Source organism: Berghia stephanieae, chromosome 1 (assembly GCF_034508935.2).
Source record: "Berghia stephanieae isolate SIO BIC M18660-M18661 chromosome 1, UCSD_Bste_1.3, whole genome shotgun sequence".
Classification (NCBI taxonomy): Eukaryota; Metazoa; Mollusca; class Gastropoda; order Nudibranchia; family Aeolidiidae; genus Berghia; species Berghia stephanieae.
Window position 1 is genome coordinate 120,586,637 of NC_088360.1, and position 23,447 is coordinate 120,610,083.

The 23,447-nt window shown below is 35.5% G+C and overlaps 1 protein-coding gene across 8 annotated transcripts in view; it reads right to left on the bottom strand.

Moving 5' to 3' along the window:
* The window catches only part of LOC144962936 (3',5'-cyclic-AMP phosphodiesterase 4C-like), a 658,366-nt gene that overhangs the window by 125,029 nt on the left and 509,890 nt on the right, over positions 1 to 23,447 (bottom strand). For all 8 annotated transcript variants that reach the window (XM_078896352.1, XM_078896353.1, XM_078896350.1 and 5 more), the window contains one exon: positions 19,016 to 19,123. In XM_078896352.1, coding sequence (XP_078752478.1) covers positions 19,016 to 19,123 — 108 coding nt within the window. The remainder of the gene's footprint in view (positions 1 to 19,015; positions 19,124 to 23,447) is intronic.

Below are 23,447 nucleotides of genomic sequence, written 5' to 3' on the forward strand. Positions count from 1 at the left end.
CCGTGTTTTCTCATAGTCAATTATAACCGGAGACCACGATTACGTAGTCACGTAGCTGATAAATTGAAAACAAAAACATCCATTTTTGTACAGTAAAACTGGTTGAAAACCTCATTACTGTCGGTATATTGGTTTAAACCCGCTATTTTACGAAAGAAATTTCAATCAGTTCATGAGTTAAAACCTGTACTTTACAATTCTAACAATTTAGTCAACAAAAACGGATTGCAGCTCTAATTATTAGTAGTTTAAATAGTGGCTTACATGTTAAGAATAAAAAAGGAACACACCGTTAACGCCAAACTGTTTATTTTCAAGACAAAAATTTACTTAGATTTTTGTTTTCTCTTAAATTTTCCTTATTTTATACAATTTCCTAAAAAATGAACGTATTCGATGCAATTTCGTCAGCTGAATGGCGAGTAACGACTATGTCACAACCGGGGTCCCAAAGGCATTAATACTCGCAAGAACTCATGTCAGAAGCGATGTGTTGGTGGCATATATTAGGACTTGCCCTTTGCAGTCATCGCTTTTGATTTATTTTCTTAACACTTTCTTTTTCGGTAGAAATATTACGTATTGGCTAGGAGTAAATAATATTGTAGGGTAGTCTCTTGGATCAGTCAAGTCCATGAAAAACAAAACAAAACAAAAAAACAAAAAAACAAAAACAAAAACAAAAAAAAAAAATAGAGCTTTTATATAGCGCAATATCTACTAAACGTACTCAAAACGCTTAACAAGTGGTCCCTGACCAACAGCAACATTTAACATGTAGTACGAGACTTGACGCCCGTTAGGCGATATTACAATCTTTATTCGGACAGAGAAAACGCTGTTTACGCCCATGCACTCATTTTACACCTGCGTACGAAGAGAGAATGTGAGATAAGAGCCTTTTCCAAGGACTCAACTTTGCGCCGCTCGGGACTAGAACACCGGGACCTTCCTATCCGAAGGCGAGTGTCATACCAATAAACCACATAGCCGCAAATAAATATAAAAATAATATATGTCGAGAGAGTAAAATGAATAAACGAAAACAAACGGGCCGATTTATAAGGGGCTATGAGGTCTTGTGGTATGACATCCGCAATCGAAATGTCATGGGTTCAAGTCCTGCTTTGAGCGGCGGATAGATGAGTCCGTGGAAAAGACTCGTTACTCACATTCTCTCACCGCACTCAGGTTTAAAACGAGTATCCGGTCGTCAACATGGTTGTCTCTGTCGAAAAAGAAAAATGTAATTTCGCCTAACACGCTTCAGGTCTCGTCCTACACGTTAAGTGTTGCTGTTGGCTAGGCATCCTTTGTAAAGCGTTTTCAGCACGTCTAGTGGATATTGAGCTATATAAAAACACAATGAAGAAAGTTATCTTCCTTTAAATGTTAAGTTTAAGAAAAGACAAAACTAGCAGACCGCAGCCGCATGTCCTGTCCTAAATGTTAAATTTTGCCTTTGGTCAGGGACCCCTTGTAAAGCGTTGTAAATGATTATGCGGCGAAGGGTACATTCTAAAACAGTTGAAATGATATCATCCTAATTTTAAAAATATTTGTTCTATAAGATAAAAAAAAGCCACAAACAAACGGATCAACTCCATATTGGAGTAAAGGGAGGCAAGCCACAATATAACTAGACGTACTTCAAATTATATGGGTAGGACAGGACGGGGAGCCACAAGGAAAAGTGGGACTGCTGTAGACCAGGAGAGATCGATACACGGCCCCAGGCACAAATCGCGACACAAGCGACCGTCCGACTGGGCCACTTAGACGTGTTGTGGAAATGTATGTGTGAAAGTGTGTATTGAGTGTGTGTGTGTGTGTGTGTATTTGATGTGTGTGTGTGTGTGTGTATGTACGTGTGTGCGGGCTCATTACAGTGTGGATCGGTTTTTTTTGCGGGCGGGAAGAGGAAGAGGAGGAAGAGGAGCAGGAGGAGGAGGAGGAGAGAGTGTGGAAAAAAAGAAAGAAAGAGATGGAGAAAGAAAGAAAGAAACACACACACACACACATACACACACAAACACACACAGAGAGAGAGAGAGAGAGAGAGAGAGAGAGAGAGAGAGAGAGAGAGAGAGAGAGAGAGAGAGATTAGTGTCAGATGTCACAAGAATTAACCGGCATCAATTGATGACCAGGACTGCATCACCTCATATCGCCACTTACATTTCTGGTGCTCTGCTAGCTGATATTAATACATACACTTAAGAAAAAAAAACCCAAAAAAACCCCCAAAAAAACAAAACAAAACAAAACATTAAAAAAAAACCCCAACAAAACAAACAAACAAACAAAATAAGACAAAACAAAATCAACCCTAATCGATCGTTTTAATGTCCCCATTCCCATGGTATGAGTAACACTCGAGCAGATAGCAATGCGTTAGTACTTTGTTGAACCATTGGCAAAACCCATTTTATTCCATATCATTCCAATTCATATATCGTTAATATCTCAATTCGTCTCCTGTTTGATATTTTAATCGATCGACATTTATGAACCATCGTCTCAAAGCGGTATCATGACTCGATGGACTAAATTCAGAAAATCCAATTCAAAGAGAGAAAAATTAAAATTACAAAATTGAGAGTAAAGAGGAATTAAAAATGTTATTTATATGAGGCGGATTCATTTCATCATTTAGACAAGTTTTGGTTACTGAAGTCGAGATTTTTTTCTGCCCCCCCCCCCTCCCTTTATCCACTCAGCAGTGATTGGTTAACTGGCCCTGTTAGAGTTGGTGGGAAGTACTCTGAGATAGACTAGCGTCCCAACCTATCCAAAGGGTAGCAATCAATTGCTTTTGTCCGTTTCATGCTGGAGAAACCGGGATAAACTTAGGCTCTTATTGATTAATGGCTCTGAAGGACTTTAGGAACTGATTCATCCTAACATAATTTTCATAATTCGGGATTGGAACGGTTATAAGCGAATTAAGATATTGAAAGAGTGTTGGTACAAAAAAAAAAAAGATGCCTAACAGGCGAGTGGTGCTGTATTAAATGAAAATTTGGCTCGATATGACCTGCCGGGCGAATAAATAAAATATTGTTAAGTTCACTGAGCATAGTAAATCGGTGGAAATGATATAAATAAATGTGAATATTTAAAAGAATTCTGACAAAATAATAAGAAATCAAAAAACAAAAATAAAAATTCAAAAAAATCAGTGGGTAAGAAGTTTTAGATTATAGAAAATACACGTTTTAAGAAATAAAAATAAAACATAACAAAAAAACAAAAAAAAAATAACAAAAACAAAACAAAAACAACAATCCAAATACGACTGCCGCCCACCTTTTGTCTTTCACCATAAATTTTAATCATTATAATAGACAAGGGGCTCAGAGGTTTAAGGATTAACCCGTTAAAAATAATGAAAATATCGATCGTTACCAATGCTATCTCTAGATTGCTATGATCGTTACTCATAAAAAATCTTTATTTGTAAACAGTCGTCCAACAACGGTGTGATGTCAAGGATGTGATTCACTTCGACATATCTAATAACGTTTTGATATTTTAGTCAATCTTTAGGTGCAGACAACGTCTTATGTTTTCCTCGGGTACGTCCTAATTCACTTATTATGTCGCCCACCGAGCCGATTTGGTATGTTAAGTCGCTTTTGCAACTTGATGAGTACAATTGGGTTCATTTCAAATTTATGAAATTTTTAGTGAATTTAATGTGGGATTTGTTTTTAAAAAAAATGAAAATATTGATCGACATAACATACCAAATTGACTCGATGGGCGACATAAGTAAATTAGGACGTACCCGAGGAAAACAAAACACTTAGTCTGCATCAAAAGATCGACTAAAATCAGTGGATTTTATTATCTGTTAAAAATTATTTGTACGAGTATGTTTTACGTATCAAACAATCAAAATATCTCATATGTTACATGTGCAACTCTCTCTTTCCCACTGGAGCACGGTCCCTGGAGGACAGCATACTATCTTATGACTCCTAGATTTTAGCACCCTCCACCCCCCCCCCTTTCCCCGCCTCCTTATTGCTCTTTCTTGATATTCAAAGACAAGCATGATTGCCGTTCAAGCCCATATACCAAACATTATATTAAATTAGCTTAGGAAAAACAAAAATCAAAACCCAAACCAAAGACATCCAGAGCTCCCAGAACTGAAAAAAAAAGCAAGCAAAGCTCTTCCCCCGGTAAATCTTATCAGAGTTGTTCTAGCCGTGGATGGTAAGCCGACAAGATGGGCAGGTAATTAGGAAAAAGGAATCGAATTAAGGGTAAAGCCCGTGTGACGTCACAGCTTAAGGTCGTGTCACCTTTTAAGTATTACTGATCTGTAGCATTACTGAACTCTTTTGCGTGACTGGTCCAGGGCATAAAAGTTAAGTTTGAAACAGTTCCTTCCCCGAGACTGATATTACTGCGATTGAATTATGATAATGACCGATGATGTGTCGGAGTAATATATTACTAGAAGAAGAAATTTTAGTTTCCACTCAAAATGAATAAAATCAATAAATTCAATTGGTTTGAAGTCAAAGAAATGAAATCTGATTCTATAAATGCATTAATTTCAAGCTCGTCTCCAAACATGCATATCGAATGAAGAGTCTCCCATCAAGGTCAAACGCCCAGTAAGATTCATTCCACCCATCTTTTATGTGTGGCTATGTGGTTTTGTGGTATGACACTCGCTTTCGGATCGGAAGGTCGTGGGTAGAGCCTCGCTCGGCGCATAGTTAAGTCCTTGGAAAAGGCTCTTAACTCACATTCTATTAATCGTACTCAGGTGTAAAATGAGTACCTGGCCGTTAACAGCAATGTCTGTGTCCGAAAAATAATATAATATCGCTAACAGATGTCATGTTACGTGTTGCTGTTGGCCAGGGATCCCTTGTAAAGCTCTTTGAGCACGTTTGGTGGATATTACGCGATATAAAAGCTCATAAAAATATTAGACAATGGAATCGTCTACAATCTGGTGCAGTGGATTCTGACAACCTAGATCTTTTCAATCGTTTGGCATTACTGTGAATTATCCCCAAGCACCAACGTTAATCATCTTGATGGGTGAGATGCATTTATTGACGAAACCACACATTTGTTTTATATCGCTGATACGAAAATTGTGATGAATACTCATCATTTGAAGATAGAAAGATATGCCTGAACCATTAAACCAACTCACAATCAACTGAAAATTTCCCTCAATAATATGAATAGGACCTGTGTCCTTGTAAACATTCAGTCAACGTTGTTATTTATAGATAGAATGCGCTTGGCCAAGGAGTTCACAACATTGCCATCCGGAAGTCTAAGGGACCAACACACAAACTCTGTGTAACCATGAACTTTTATAGTCTGGTTAATACAGTTTAGTGAGAACAACTCACAAACGCGGATGGCAAAAACAATAACAAAGGCCTGAGTGACGTCATCTTCGAACTATCTATATCAAATATTTAAGCTGGCATTAAAAAACAAAAATAAAAACAACGACGTCGATGTTTCTTCAGAGAGAAAATTGCTTCGGATCGCGCGGTAGGTCTTTGATGGTGATCTTTAACCTTTCCATCGATAACATGAAAGAGATGGTATCGATTTAAAGCAGCACTATCTGGGATGAACCCAGTTGCTCTAGAAAAAAAAAAAAGGTTATTTCTGGAAGTACAGAACTGGGTCACAATGCGAGTACTACGTAGTCGAAATAATTAGACTCGTGCATTACCATCTCTATTGGGTATCAAGTTGGTGGAAATAAGATACTGAAATTGTCTTTAAGCTAAAAATTGTCTTCAAGCTAAAATGGTCTTTAAGGTCTGAACGATACGACTAACCCAATTGATTTGTTTTATAGTGCGGCTATGTGATCTTGTGGTATGTGGTATGATCGGAAGGCCAGGGTGATCCTTGTTTCAATGTATGGCAAATTGCCATACTTTTCTTTTCCTTACAAATATTTTCCATTAAAAAAAAATAAAATAAAAATATAGATATGTCAAGAAACTAAAAATATTATAATAATGAATTTGGTTTAAGCCAAAATACTCACAACATCCAGCAGCCAAATATGACGTACCAACACACAAAACAAATGTGTTACCTTGAACATTTATAGTCTGATTGATAAAATTTAGTGAGTACTACTCAAAAAAACTGACGGACTAAAAAAATAGCAAAGAGCTGAGTGACGTCAATTTCGTTCCTTTTATAGATAGTTCGAAGATGACGTCAATCATGTCTTTGTTATTGTTTTTTTGCCATCCGCGTTTATGAGTACTTCTCACTAAAATGTATTAACCAGACTATAAACCTTCACGGTTACACACAGTTTTGTGTGTTGGCCAGTTTTACTTCCGGATGGCAATGTTATGAGCTTCTTAGCCAAGCGCATATTATCTATATCGGTCGCATTCTTTGATTTTTATTTCGTTTATTTGAGCTCATAAGAGAATTGAGAAATGACGCTAATAACTACAGTATACCTACCTATGTTCAATATTTAGATTCGATATTTAGGAGGGACGGATATCACATTATTACAAGGGAGAAAATTTATGGCGTTTGCTTAACATCTCTCGTCTGGAATCCAAAAAGGAAGCGATCCATGGGAGAAAAGGGCATTAAAGCAGGCTAAATGAATATAATCTACACGGATAATATCATTACGAAGATAGAATTATAATGGCGCCATCCATATATATCATGATGTAAAACCACGAGGCGTTGGTGTGTTAGGTCATTTCACAATGTTATAAATGAGAGCTCTTTAGCTCTTCGCCCACATATTATTTCTGTCTATTTTAAATTTATTCACTTTTTCTTTCTCTAATTATTGTTTATGTTCTCTCTATTCCATCTCATCTCTTTATTATTGTCTATCCCTCTTCCCCCCCCCCTCTCTCTCTCTCTCTCTCTCTCTCTCTCTCTCTCTCTCTCTTTTTCTCTATTTCTTTCTTTTTGTTTTGCTCCCGTTCATTTTGTCTAGTTATAAAATAATTCCGCCTTTAATTAATTCACTACTCTGTTTAACTGGTTAATTTTCTATCCCTCTATTCTCTCCATCTCTTTCTTTCCAATTCATTATCTATTATATTTTGCATTTCGTCTCGGTCTTCTTCATACCTGATCCCCCCCCCCCCCCCAATTGCAATGGGTATCCACGAGATTGCCTACCGCAGGCTTGCTTGCTCCGGCAAGTGCCTACTTCCCGCAAACACTTTAATATCAAATTCGTCACTATAAATTGGTGCGCGGTCTTTCGACATAATATATTTCGCCCGTATGACCGTTTTGTCATTCGTGATGGGAACGTTGTCAAAGTTTTATTCATAAGTTATATAGGTGTACATGTCTCGTTCTCACCACTAAGCACTCAAAATGTGTTCAGACTCAAGGTATGACAAATCTTTGATTGCGTGGGTCGAATACATAACTTTAGTTTCATATTTTCAAATGTGTGGAAATGTATCTATTCCTGCATTTATATTTTGCTAAAATGAAAAATAAGTTATCATAGCGTGAAGTATCATTATATTGGACTAGAGTGGAAGCTTGTGATTGAAATAGAACTGCACTTAAAAATCGACATGCATTTCATCGAAAACAATTTGGGGAGGTAATTTAACTACAGTAGAAAAGGACAAGCATTATAACGCTTGCCGACCTTTTGGTCATTCCACGTCCCTGCCACGCTGGGGACTATTACATTTCCCAAAACGCTCCTCGCTGATGACCAAAATAACCCTTTGGAAATGGAGGAGTTATGGATCCGTGCATCAGCCATAGTCTCGCGAATTCTCATCAACTCTCCGATTGCTCGAGATCTCATTTGCATATTCATGGGACCTTTAATGAGTTGGCATTCGACCCATGTTCTATCAATTCGGAGTTACACTGAGAGAGTTGCTTCCATTTATTCCAAATGCCTGGGCACTTTTATTGTTGCTTTACTCTCGTTCATATTTATATACCCATACAAAAACTAAATTTAAACATTTTTTATTTCGCATTTCCATGGATTCATCACACCCCATTCACTCACAATGCTTTATTTATTCCTTTTGAAACCTAATTTCCATTTCATATAGTAAAAGTTGCCAGTAGAGCTTCCGTGAGATACTAACACTCATAAAATCAGTCGATGCTATAGCTATATTATACTCATTTACAGAATGTGTGTAAAAACCTCACCTAAGGGCAAAACGTGATGCTCCATGATAACGACGTCATCGAACACGAAAACTTGGAGATTAAACTAATTGTCAGATAGGGTTAAAAGCTAAATTCGGCATAATTAATGACACAAACACTACTTATGATGGAAAGAAATGGGGAAGATATTCAACTTTTATGAATAACTAAATGACATGCTTCTCTCTCTCTCTCTCTCTCTCTCTCTCTCTCTCTCTCTCTCTGTGTATGTGTGAGAGTGTGTGTGTTCGTGTGTGTGTGTGCGTGTGTGTATGTCTATATTATGTTTGTTGTAAAGGGGTTGTGTGGATAGGTGATCAAGTTTGTCTTAATCCTAAGTATTTGTTGTTGTTGATATTTGGTGAAAGTTTAAGGATGAATCAATATTAAAGTAAATAGGCACGTAGACTGTGTGTGCATGTGTATGCATGTGTGTGTGTGTGTGTGTGTGTGTGTGTAAATTTGTTCTTTCGAGATTTAAGTTAACTAAACAATCAGAAAAAAAATATGGCATATAATCTGATTGATGCATAATTCCATTGGTATTTATATGGTTTTAGGTTAATTTTGTTCTTGAGATTATACATTCATCATTGTACATGTTACATTGCGTTGTTTAATAGATGTCATCTATATATTCCTTCAAATTAATTTTACGTATGGTTTGTTAACAATCAGGAAAACTAACGACAACCATTTCAACACCAGAGCAAACGGATTGTATCATGATTCTTTAAAATAACATGATATTTTGCTTTTAGCGGTTTGCCTTGTCCACATTTCTATGAGAATTCTTATCATACCTATTTGCTAATAAATACAAGGAGACGATACACATACACACACATACATACATACTCACGCATACATACTTACATACATACACACAAACATACTCATACATACATACATACATACATACATACATACATACATACATACATACATACATACATACATACATGCATGCATCTACAGAAGGGCCGAGTGACACAAAGGAGAAACATAGACAGAAAGAAGAGAGAAAGAAGAGAGAAAGAAGAAAGAAAGATACAGAGAAAGAGAGAGATAGATCAATAGATAGATAGATAGATGTATAGATAGATAGATAGATAGATAGATAGATAGATAGATAGAAGAGAGAAAGAAGAGAGAAAGAAGAAAGAAAGATACAGAGAAAGAGAGAGATAGATCAATAGATAGATAGATAGATGTATAGATAGATAGATAGATAGATAATTAGATAGATAGATAGATAGATAGATAGAGGAAGAGAGAAAGAAAGAAAGATAGATAGATAGATAGATAGATAGATAGAGAGAGAGAGAGAGAGAGTGAGAGAGAGTGAGAGAGATAGTCCTAGAGAAAAGAAAGGTGACTGAAACTTTAAGCAGTATAATGTTTTGTGAACGAGTGCGGGGTGAATAAGATTACAAAAATGCCTTTTATCTTTGCTAGTTTTCATGCAAAAACGCATTGAGCATTAAATACAAGCAGAAATATAAATTATAGCGATTTGTGTGTTTAAATCACGTTACCAATGTCCTAAAATAGACTATACTTTAACCCTCTCCTTACCAGCCATTTTCAAGATTTTCACCAAAACTTCACACCCAACTAACACAAAATAGATTTTTTATCACTCAGACATCAGTAAAATTCTTGCGATATATAGCTTCTGTAGCAAATCATGTTCTACAATACACTGTTCATTTTCTTTAAATTTTATGATCTTCAAAAGAAATTTGAATAAGAAAAAGGTTGGTTGTATCGTAACGAATGTGACGATTTCCCTATAGTTGGTAAGGAGAGGGTTAAAATAATGGCGAAACTTTCCATTGAAAATCACATTATATTGACAAATCTGTCGGGGAATCAGCATGTATCAGAACTCCACCACTAAAAGGAAATGAGCCCCTGTCATTCATTGTCCTGAATCCATTCAAATTAGTACGAAGACTGGCTGATAATGACGGTTGAGGCTAATTCAGGACAATGACACCGCGTTCTGGTGACTGAAAAGTGCAGCTTAAGGCAATACTAATGCCGTATGAGCATTATTTAAAATGGTCCTCATCTTCAGAAACGGACAAGAATATTTCGGAAGCATTTTATCTTGCGTCTTGTATCAGAAATACACGTCTTAAACCGGTAATTTCGGGATAAACCTGGCGTTTGAAATTGGGTTGATTATGTAACAATAAGAATCATTCAAATCACAATAGGCTTCAACAGTCGTGACGTCACTTCCCACGTAATGACGCATAGTAACATAGTAACTGGTTCTAAACTATCGGAACAATGGCGGACGCCCTTATGAAATACTTCTCCGACTAGCATAAAATGTGTATCCAGAGGGAAAAAAACATTATAAATATGATCATGTTTTGACTTTTATATATACTGATCACATGATATATGAAAAAGTTCCAGCCAGCATGAAGAATTAAAAAATATCGATTTTCTTTGTTTAGAACCAAGCTGATGGTTGCCGGCGGGCATGACATCAGACTATTGAATCCTATTGACGAAGCTTTCGGAATGATTGTCGACTACATTGATTTCACGAATATAAAATGGTATGTCACCCCCTGTCACCCCCTGTACATTACAAAGTACAGTCCTTTGATTATTCGTGGTGTACGCTGTTAACTTTTAAAAAAATCTAATTATGGGGGGAAATAGTAAACATCGCATTCGAGGATATCTTAGAGGCAGTTAACACCCCTTCCGTAAAACTCAAATTGTTACAGAAACACAGGCCGACAAATCAAATCCTTTTTTTTATCTTGGGCGACCGAAGAGTTTCTGCAATGGCAGAATTTATGAAGGACAATACAGAGAAACGATAAGCCATGGAACGACATAAAAAAAAAGTTAGCTCGGGATAGAGAAGGATGGAAACTGCGTGTCCGTGGCCTATACCCTGATCCAGGGTGAAAAAGGCAATGATGATGATGATGACGCTAAAAGTATATCCTAATATTTTATATCCATTTCAAATGTAACAGATTTTACCAAGGAATTTCCACAAGGAGGCAAGATCGGGTTTCAAAATCAAGAGCTTGCCAGGTTGAACGAGTTTAGATCTCTATATTGCAGCAACAGTCACAGATAAGCTATCATGAAATAACTTCCTTTTTTAGTGAATGTGTGTTATGTTTATGTGAAAAAAATGGCTGCATTATTTTCTTTATTTTGCGATGCAAAAAGAAATGCCAACTAAAGTTTTGTCCATTATATTCCCTTTCGTGACAATTGGTCGCTCTAATTCTAGGGGCGAGACTGCCAAAGTATTGTACTTCTTCCCGGGAGACCGGTGTTTGAGCCCATATTATATCGGCATCTCGTTTTTAATTTGAAGAAGAAACTTAGAACCTATTGTTCACGCTGCACTACAACTAATTCCTGGGTAATCTGGGCCTTTTCTCGAGGTAGACCCAAAAAAAACCCCACGATGCTAAATAAACTGAACTTTACTTACTTTATTTCAATATAAAAAAGCATTTATATGTTTAATAAAATTCTAAATATGACAAATCTTAGGAACAAGATCCTTACAATCACATAGATACTCGGCTTTACAAAACACACGGTTTGGTCATTCATAGTCAATTTTTTTTAATGGGGCTATTTTATTGACACAAATTTGTTTCCATTGATTTTTGGCAACCTATTCCGTGCATTCCACAGTACAGCCTTACTCTAAGCAAGTCCTATGTATTTGAGTTGTTGACAAGATGGGGCCCATTTTAATCGATAAATAATTAAAGACGAGTTTTCTGATCACATTAAAAAAAAAAGTGGGTTTTCAGAATGCGGCAGAATATTCGTGTTCAAAATCATATCAAACCATGTTATATAAAACCACGAAAACAACAACTTTGTCATTACTCCTTCATTGCCACTCGAGGAAGTGTCTCATGTTGTTTGATGGCAAATTACCTTAATGCTTCTGACAACCGTTAAGCAAAGATATCGCTTGAAATGACCGAACTTCTGAAGATTAGACGAATGACAAGCAAATACCACTCCATTATTGTTTTTCCAAAGATCAGCATGCCAGCAACGAAAACGAGCTAGCCAATATGAAATTACTCATGGCATTGATGGCTAAGCTGAATCAGCCATGCCACGGTCGATAGTGAGTGAAAATCCATTTTAGAAGAGGTGTGGAATTCAGGTCACAATCATCTCCACCTCTCCTCTCCTCCTCTTCCTTATTATTATTATTATTATTATTATTATTATTATTTATTATTATTATTATTATTATTATTATTATTATTATTATTATTATTATTATTATTATTATTATTATCATCATTATTATTATATCATTATTATTATTATTATTATTATTATTATTATTATTATTATTATATCATTATTATTATTATTATATTATTATTATTATTTATTATTATTATTATTATTATTATTATTATTATTATATATATATAACCCGGTTTCTATAACGTAAAACGGGCAATAGCAATTGCTTTTGCTACCCTTTTGATAGGACGCCAGTACATCGCAGAGTACTTTCCCCCAGATCTATCAAAGGCAGCTATCCAATCACTGCTGGATGGACAGAGGGGTAAAAAAAAACCTCGACAGTACCCGAGATCGATCTCGGTCCCTTTGCAACCATCGGGAACCTCTATGGTGTAATGGTAGCACGTCTGATCGGTCTGAAGTTCCAATCCGCAGTCGAGGAATGGGATGGTTTTTTTTTCTTGCATTTTTCTTCCTTGCTTTCTCTGGCACCGTTCCATGCACACTTATTTAAGCAATATTACAATGTTTTAAGTTGTAGTACGTATTTTGTCAAAATGTAGTTATGTCGATCTTTTGACCCGTTCATTTCACATTAAGGGTGGTTCCAAAAAGGATAGTTCGGAGATTTGCATTGTTCGTGAGGCTTTACTTATCCTCCAAATCATTTTAAAGGTTAAGCATAAAACTATTAGTTAGGTTTGACAGCGGTCTAACTGTAAATGTGTTTAAAACCTGGTTTCTAGAAATGTAAAAATCAGAATCTTAAATTGTTCACTATCTGTCTACATTACAGGCACAATGATGGATGAATTGTAAAAGCTTACATTATGTAATTACACCTTGTTTTGAAGGTCGGAATAATTGTTTTCGTCATGTTAGTTTGCTTTTTTTTTGGCTTAAAAAAGATTGAAGAATATTTACAGTATACTACAATCCAATCACCACGAGAGCGAAAGCAAAACATCGACTTGCAAACAATTGATTATTCTATTGACTTAAAAGGGTCAGGGTCGGGAAAGAACTATTCTTTTCTTAAATTATTGGAGTTATTATATTCTGTACGCTATACAAAAATCAATGTTTAAAACAAATATGACTTCATGAAGAGAAAATGTGATTTGAAAAGAACTTCATTGGCAATCAATAATATTCCAAACGATACAGAGTGATTCAATAACAAACTCGCGACTTATTGATAATAATCCAACAGCGAATACAGTAAACAAGAGGGCCGGATTTTTATTCTTTCAATTAGGATCAGCCGAGCCAAATTAATGAGCTTGTAATTTTTACATAAGGCGATGAAAAGTCGAGTGAAATAAAACATTGCGTCCGTTTCATCCTATCACGGTCGGTGAAGGTCGGATAAGACAAAATGAGAATTGTTTGTTGATGCGAAAGCGACCGCTGACAGCCCAGTGGTTTTCCTATAGCACGACTAAAAGCAAACAATCAGATTTTGTAAACAACCAGGACAGATACAGATAATTGAGCTCAGCATCTACAGAATTCCGCACAGCAGGCGAAAGTGGAAGCACGATAGTCAGGTGAAGGGCATCGTACCCAGGTGAGAAAACAGGGATGATGATTCAACACAGGCAATACAAGGAATACCAACTCTACTTTATCAATATTGTGGGGAGTTAGGCACCGATTATAGAATATATGTTTTTTGTATATAAACGATTGAAAGGGGATGAAAAGTAGCTTGAACTAAAACTCACTAGCGACTTAACCGGAATAAATGGTATTTTTATTATTAGACCTGCCTAATATAGTAGAATGACGAATGTTTTGTTGCAATTCCATAACTGAATAATACTTTTGAATCCAGAAAAGTAATCAGAAGAGATCGGATCGGACGGTCCTGGGTTCGCATAGTTGAGTACTTGGAAAAGACTCTTTACTCACATTCTAAAACCGCTCTCATGTGTAAAATGAGTACCTGGTTTTTAACAGAGTTGTCTATGACGGAAAAAATGGTAATATCGCCTGACAGGCATCATGTTGCATGTTTCAAATGGTCAGGGACCCTATGTAAAGCGCGTTGAGCACATTTAGTGGATATTGCACTATATAAAAGCTCACGTTTTTTTAGAGAACCAGTGCAAGATAACTAGTTATGATTTTGAAGAGTTGTTTAATGTTTATGAAAGAAACTAATGATAGATTAATCGCCCGCAATTTTTCCTCTTCTGAATTTTACTAATTTTCACAATTTCATGTCAGCAAGTCGGCATTATACAGACCACAAAGTCTGGGTCCATATTATGGAACCTCCTTATTTATTTTGATTTATTCACTCATGTTATGGTTTCTTGGAATTTTCCTGAATGATATTTTTGGTCACAGAAGAATAGGTAACATAAAACAGTTTTCATAAACTCTCAATTGAATAAATTGGGGAGGGGAGGGTAGGGGGATAGGGCATCACTACAAAGTACCAATACTACCGTACCCTCGTGAGGAAAAACAATAAAAAGGCTTATACGAGCCTATTATATGTTTGGTCTATAACTTCCCAAAATCATTTTAAATTAGCAAATCTGTCATTAAATCTCATTATTTTCTTTAAGTTGTGAAGAAATGACAATGGCTACTTCCTAAAATCAAGTTCAAACTATAAAAACATCTTTTCATGCATTGTTTTATATCAAACATTTCTTTCGCTTACATCAGATTTTGTATTATTCTTTTGGCCATGTCATTGAATATACTTGTTATTTCAGAAGTTCATCGGAATTAATGCTGCCATTCATTCATTAACCATACAATGGAATAATCCGCTTCACACCATAATATTGTATGGACATAAAAATCCTTTTTAGATTCATGAGATTCGCACCGATATTATTGGCCTCCTCAAAAAGCCAACAGGGGTCAAGGCCTTTCCTCATTATCAACATCAATCTACATAATCAATACCTCTGTGGACCGAGACACATATGGCGGTGACGTCGATTCATCAGAGAGGCAGTGGCAATGACAAGATAACTGGATGGGAGTGGGTTATAATAGGCTTAGTCCTCAACGCTCTGAACGTTAAATCACAGCAAGGACATCTTGCGCTCAAAACAGAGTATTTAACGCTGAAAATTAATTCACGTGACATGTTCTGCTCACCCGTAGATTAATGACATGATATATTCCTATAGATGGTATGCGCTTGGCTTAGAAGCTCACAACATTGCTATCCGGAAGTATTACGGACCAATACAAAAAAAAACCTATCTGTATACTTTAGCGTTTATAGTCTGGTTAATACAGTTTAGTGAGAATTACTCATAAACGCGGAAGGCAAAAAGCAATAACAAAGACCTGAGTGACGCCAACTTCATACTATCTATATTAAGAGAAGCCAATAGCCTTTTTCAAATGTGCCTAACAGACACAACGCGCTTTTCTGGGTAGGAGTAAATGCCAGTATCAGAACTTTTAGCTATTTTTTTTTTTTGCTATCCTATGTCTATAAAATTGTCAGTATTTAACAAGCAATGGAACCGGGGTTTCCCAACATTCAAACAGAAGAAGATTCTTTTTTAAACAAGAGTATTGTGCTCAATGCAATTTATGAAGTTGGAAGTTATAATATAAATAATAATGATAATAATAATAATAATAATAATAATAATAATAATAATAATAATAATAATAGTAATAATAATAATAACAATAATAATAATAATAATAATAATAATAATAATAATAATAATAATAATAATAATAATAATAATAATAATAATAATAATATAATAATAATAATTCTTTATTGCATCCCTAAAAGGATATTTTTGTAAAGATGTGTTATATAATTTACACAGTAAAATATGTAGACAATGGAAATATGATGTATATTTATATTATATATATATAAGGAGCGATTTCACAGCTTTATATAATGTGAATAATTTCAAGACTGTAAAATAGTTAAAAATGTCACTGGAAAGATCGCAAAACAAATACATTAATAAATTAATATTTACATTATTAGGAAGTAAAAAAGCTAAAATAATTATATAAAATGATTGTTGCTTGCTATTAAAAAAATAATACTAAACGGCAGAAAAGATTTTCTATGTCTGTCTGTTTTAGTTGAAATGGAGAAAGGGTGATCTCTGATATCTATTATTCTGAAAGCATGGGGCACGGCATCTCAGTAAACTATTAATAAAACACCCGAAGTCAAACTTGTTGGGATTCCTGACTTCCTGTCACCATATTATGAGCACTGAATGATAATCTAAATCGAACTATCAGTATAGACTGACCAGCCAATCAAAATGTTCCACTGTTTTTAGCTTCTGGTTATTCGTTATCAACAAGTATTTTGAGTTTGGAAACTGTCTCATCCTACACCCCCACCCACATCCTTTCCAATATGCATAGGAGTAAAGGCCAACCACCATGTATATACATAATTATGTTGTGGTGCCCGGCCAATTCTTAATATATTTATTCTCTGAAGCCATTTTTTGGTCTCCTCCGGGGCGTAACTCTTAATCATCTCGATGAAGCTGTCCGTATTTTTTGGTTTAAAAAAATAGAAAATCGAAATAAAAATTAACAACACAAAACCAACCTTCCAACCAAACAAACAAAAAGAAAACAAATTGAAATGGCATTCATGACATGATGACTTTCAATAAATATGGAAATAAATTCCGCAAATAATTCACAACAGATTTTCAAAACCTTGAAAACCTCGAAGCCATAAAGAGCATTGTGAGTGAGAAGCTAAAATGGAAACTTGCTCTTAAAAGGATAATGATATTTCATAACGAATTATGAACACAAAGGACTGTTTAGCACGCGCTATTTCTATACTATGCATTTGTAATTCCCTGCCGCCCATCGCAGAGTAAAAGTCTAGAGTTGTGAAGAATAAGCCACCCAGCTCTAAGGTAATTGGAAGAGTAATTAGCGATTCTCTGAGATATATTTAGAAACCAGGTGTTTAGTTGTATAACCTGCAATGTGAGAGTAAATACGATGTGTATGGCCGGGTTGGAAGGTAACCAAATTATACATAGCCAATATAAATATCTACGAAAACAGAATATCATAGACTTTAATAATATACGAAACGAAAAGCAAAGGTACGGAACAAAAAAAAGCAAAAATAAAAACAACAAAAAAACAAAAAAAAAAAAAACAAACAAAACAAAACAAAAAAAAAAACACAACAAAATAAACCCCAACCCCCCCCCCCCCCCCCAAAAAAAAAAAAACAAAAAAAAAAAACAAAAAAACCCCAACAAAAACCAAGATAATAAAAAAACAAAAATAAAAAACAAAACCAAAGAAAACAAAAAAAACAAACAAACAACAGTCTCTGCTCTGGAGACATCCATTCAAAAACTCAAACTTTTGCTTCGCTTCTATGATACAACATACCCCAGATTGGGGGGGGGGGGGGGGGGGGGGTAACTTTAAACAATAACGACAGAAATACTATAAAAACGATATTAATTATAAAGTTAATGTAGGGGTCCCTAAAATAATAAACAAACAATGAATGAATATTCGAATCTTCGGCTAAAATCATGTTTCGAGCGAATTACATACACCTTGAGTGTGCAAAAACATTTATGTAAGAAAGGTATTTTGAAAATGTTGTCAAGGTATGTTTATGAGTATGTAATTGGGGTGTGTGTGCAGAATTTGTTTTTTTTTCCTGTTAATGGCTGGATGAAGCGTAGGTGCGACTCTGCCGGACCTCTACTTCATGACCTGCATTGGCTGCCTGTTGAGAAAAGAATTAAATTCAAAGCTTGTGTTTTAGTGTATCGTTGTCTTGAAGGTACTGCCCCTTCCTACCTTTCAGAACTAATTGAAAGATATTCAAAACCCCGCCCCTTACGTTCGGCCAGTGATTCCACAAAACTAGTTGTCCCTCGAATTCGGAAAAATGCTGGAATGAGATCCTTTTCTCATTTCGGACCCTCTATTTGGAACGCCTTACCGCAGAGCATTCGTGAAAAAGAATCTTTGTCTATTTTTAAACGTTCGCTTAAAACATATTTGTTTCGATTTTAGTAGATGGTATGAGAAGCAAGATAGGTTTGGTTTGTGTTGTGTGTTGTGTTGTGTGTGTATGTGTGTGTGTGTGTGTGTGTGTGTGTGCTTGTGTGTGTGAATGAGTATGTTTCAGCCAAAGTAATTTGTAATTTAAGCGCTTAGAGTCTGGTGTCTCGGAGTTATAGCGCTATATAAGTTTTCAGCATTATTATTATTATTATTATTATAATTGCATTAGCAGAATTTTAACACTACAAAAATCAACACCAGTCATTTAAGTTCGTAGCTTGGTGATAAATAAAAACGAGTAAACACAAGGAGACCATTATCACCATGACCAAGATCATCACCAACTCACTCACAACAAGCACGACTACCATCCTCATCACAAATACAACCATCACCGCCACCACAACTATCACCTCCCCGCCTCCGCCGACACCACAACCACCACCAACCAACGAACCAACCAACCGATAAATAAATAAATAAATAAATAAATATATATATAAGCAGATCAACTCACCTCTCTTTACTGGCGGGAGCATTGGTCAGGCTGATGTAGTTAGAGCGGACACTCCTTAGACTGGCCAATATCTGAGCGAACGGGGTGACGATCAGGTCATCAGCGTGCCTGGAAGAATTGAAAATATTGAAAGCTTTTCGTTTGGACGATTTTTCAGATTTATCGGTGGACCCTTTACGCCCACCACCCCCATTTGTGGAGCTTTTCCTGCCCTCCCGGCTTTTGCCATTCTTGCTGAAGAGCGGTGAAAGGAAATTCAGCTTCTGCATGATGTTGTCTTTGATGTTCTCGTTGTTGTGGATGTAGTTGTTGTAGGATGTGGGTTTCTCGAAATATAATGATCGTCCATTTTAATAATGAGGGCTGAGTCGATTTGATAATAATCCTTTTAGAAGAATTTATCAAAAGCTACGATTTAACATTCAGGTCTAACTTATAACCAAAACGATGGAATTAAAAAGAAATTCTTGATAGAATATGAGGGCATAATAACATCACCTATTATAGCTCGTCTGTGATTGTAATCCTCTTTATAAAAATTATATCAGAATAAACGTTTAATCCAGTTTTCGGAATCACAAATTTCGTTTTCATCTTTATTTTGATTATTCTTAAGAAAATGCTGCTAATAATAGAGACGAAATAGTTTAAATAAAAATCCATATGGCTCGATATTTAACCCAAACGATCAAGTAATGATTAAACAACATAACCACAATAGAAATTTCATTGCGTAAAGATAAAGTAATGTCAAAACGCAGTCAGTATGTAATGAAATAAATTAAATATGGTTTGGAACAATAACATACGTATAATAGCGTACAGACAATTAAAAACCAAAAATAAACAGACAAACAAACAATCAAACAAAAACAATCAAACAAAAACAAACAAAACAAACAAAATGAACGCATCACATAATTGCTCAAATCACACAGCTGAAAATAACAACAACAAAAAACAATTTAAAGACAAATAAATCACAAACACATTATAGCTGAGAAACGCATAAATCATTGTAAGGGGGAGAATGATGCAGTAACAGGGTACACACATTACTTTATTCAACAAAATAAAAGCGATTCTATTTATTTTGACTAAATAAATAAATAAATAAATTTGGATAATGAGATGGAGAGGGTCAAGAGAATGATTATAGTAAACATAACAAGATTAAAATACAATTGTGTCAGAAAATCATGAAAGCAATTTGTTAAGAGCAACCAACAAGAAAGTCCACAATCAAAGAATTAAAGCTCTGAGCGGCATATAGTTGAGTCCTTGGAAAAGGCTCTTTACTCATATTATCTCATCGTGTAAAATGAGTACCTGGCCGATAATAGCATTGTTTATGTCCGAAAATATGGTAAATCGACTAACAGGCGTCATGCCTTTTACTAAATTAATGTTAAGTGTTGCTATTGGTCAGATTAATCAATATTGTAATCAAACCCGAATCTTCACGGCAGTCATACATCATCATAGTTGGAGGAAGTGCCAGTTTTGGGAGTTCTTGACAAGATGGGACATTTTAATAGGTTGTAATTTGACGGAAGCTTTTTCAGGCCAGAATTTTTTCAGTGTCTTTTTTTCTCTTTTCTTCACATTATGGCAGTTTAAAAAAAAAAAAAAACTTATGTAGCGGTAAATCAAAAGTAAGGACATACAAATTTGCAAATGTGACCCACGGTATTATTCTGACATTATGTCAGGATGACCTGGGCACAGAATATTAGATTTAGTTTTAATTGAAAATAATCAGAATTAAGGGAGTTATAATTATTTGAAATCCACGAAAGAGAGATCGGTCTCCTCAATGAAGGTTTATTATGTGCGGCTATGTGGTTAAGTGATATGACACTCGCCTCGGAGCGGAAGGTCTGGGGTGCGAGTCCGACTCTGAAATGCGCATAGTCGAGTCCTTGGAAACGCCTCTATATTCATATTCTCTCACTGCACAAAGGTATTAAATGAGTAACTGGCCGTTACCTGCGATGACTCTGTCGGAAAAAAAAATTTGATATCGTCTAACGGGCGTCACGTCTCGTCTTACGGGTTAAGTGTTGCTGTAGCCAAGGGATCCCCTGAAAAGCGCTTTGAGCACCTTAGTGGATATTGCCCTGTATCATGGTCAAGTTATCTAATTTAACCTTAATGTTGTCAGTGAAACTTAAAATTCAACTTTAAAGCATTAGGCTCAACTCAACATATTACCGTTTTGAGACAATTGGTCACAAATCTGCTTTTCACCGAGAATGGACGGATTGACATGCCTGACAAAAACAATTTTATATTCCATAGGATGACACCAACCCTTCCCACCCCCGTACCCATCCACCCCCCAGCCAAACGACCCAAACAAATAAAGTCACACAAGATTTTGCAAAGTAATAATAATTAACAAGTCAACTGTCGTGCACTGGAAAAATTTGTTTTTAAACATTTGGCCAGAAAACTCGTCCCGCAAATATCGATCGATTTAAATGACTCTCATCTTGGCAAAAACTCTAATACCCCTGACTTTGTAAAGTCCCAGGTTTAAAAGTTTTTGCCAAGATGAGGGTCATTTAAATCGATCGACATTTGAAGGACGAGTTTTCTGGCCAAATTTTTTAAATACAAGATTTTCCATTGTACGGCAGTTAACTGGTTAAAATGTTTTATGCATATTTATGTGAAAACCTATAGGGATATCAAATTACTTTTCCAAGACTTTGAAGACAATAAGCCAGTTCGCAATTCCGATCACGGGAACCATTCACCATAAAATGTCGTACTTTAAAAAACACGTTTATGACGTTTTGGCCAGAAAACTCGTTCTTCAGATATCGATCTATTAAAATGACCTTCACCTTGTAAAATAACTCTCAAACCTTGGTTTTTGTGTGTGTCCCAGGTTAGACAATTTTTACAACGATGAAGATCATTGAAACCGATCGATATTTGAAGGACGAGTTTTCTGGCCAAAATTTTTTTAACGTGTTCTTCTCATATTACGCCAGCATAATATTAGCCCATTCATCGATCCAACTTTTCATTTTTATTCATATCAGCGGGAGCCCGTCTTATAATCTATACAACGATGGGTTCAGACTGGTGCACCGCCTTCCTAACGGAATCGATTACAGAAAACAGAACATCTACTCAAATATAAGATTTGCACAAGACATCGATTTAGACTGAGTGATCCAAAACAACATTTCAAATGTTCCAATCTCAATATCAAACCCACCCAATCGGAATTCCAGTCACAGTTCCGGCTTATTAATCTACCAGGTTTCTCAGATTATTTATTTTTCTCTTAATCTGAGTTACAAATCCAGAAAAAAATATTTTATTTATAATATTATATCGACAGAAAAGAAGTTATGCGGTTAAGGCATTCACCTGTTATTTCTGAACAAAATGTATGAAACAAAGTGCCAGACAAAGCAAAAAAAATTTTTTTTAAATAAAATAAGCCTGAGGCTTATAATTCAATTTTTAATGAGTTAAAATAAAAACTTTCATTGAGGAGAATTATCTCGTTTCTAAAACTCCAAAACCCATAAATTCTCTAATTCAGACCTTCGCGACTTTTAACTAAATTTTTTATTTCGAGTTGCGGCAGGTTAAGTTTTTTGGTATGGGTTTTACTCTTGTACTTTTCTTTCTATTTTTTTCGGACACTGTTTCACACACACCTTTTCAGACCTTTATCTTACGTCAGTGTCTGATCTCTGATTTATCAACTGTTGTTTGTCGTCTTTAGATAGCCATGGAGTTGATCAATTCTATAATCAGTTCTCTTTTGCTATCGGTAACGCAAACGTCTCTGCTTTGTTCAAAATTGTTTGGACTGGTAGAACAGGTGAGTATTTTACTGAAACGCATTCTTACAACTTACAAAGATGTGTCTTTATAATGGTGGAATCAGGATGGAAAAGTATAACATACCTATATTTATTACATGACATGAAGATACCAACTATTATGTTCAGTAGTTTATAAACATAAAAAGTCGAAAATCTTGACCATTCTCCTATAGAAAAAAAAGGAAATAATCAACAACGGCACTGAATTGGTCAAAAGTAATGGAGAAAATATGTTACCAATTAGACAATTTCGAGCACTATATAGGCGTAAAATAATAAAAACGATCACATACTTCAAACATTTTGACTGTTCTAAAAGACTGTCAAAGAGGATAAATCGTGTTTTGAATTGGAACCTGAAATTCACATTATCCAATTTGCGTTTAGATAGAATTAATTCATTATTATCTCATTGAGATCCGTCTTCTCTTTATTTTCACATTTCAGTGACAACAACAGTTCGATTAATCACACAAGCGTAAAACATCACAAAATAGTGCGTTGTGGAAAGGGCGGGTGGGGGGAGGGGGGGTCAATTACGTGGTTTAGTAAAATGTATTTTGTCTTTGACAAAAGTA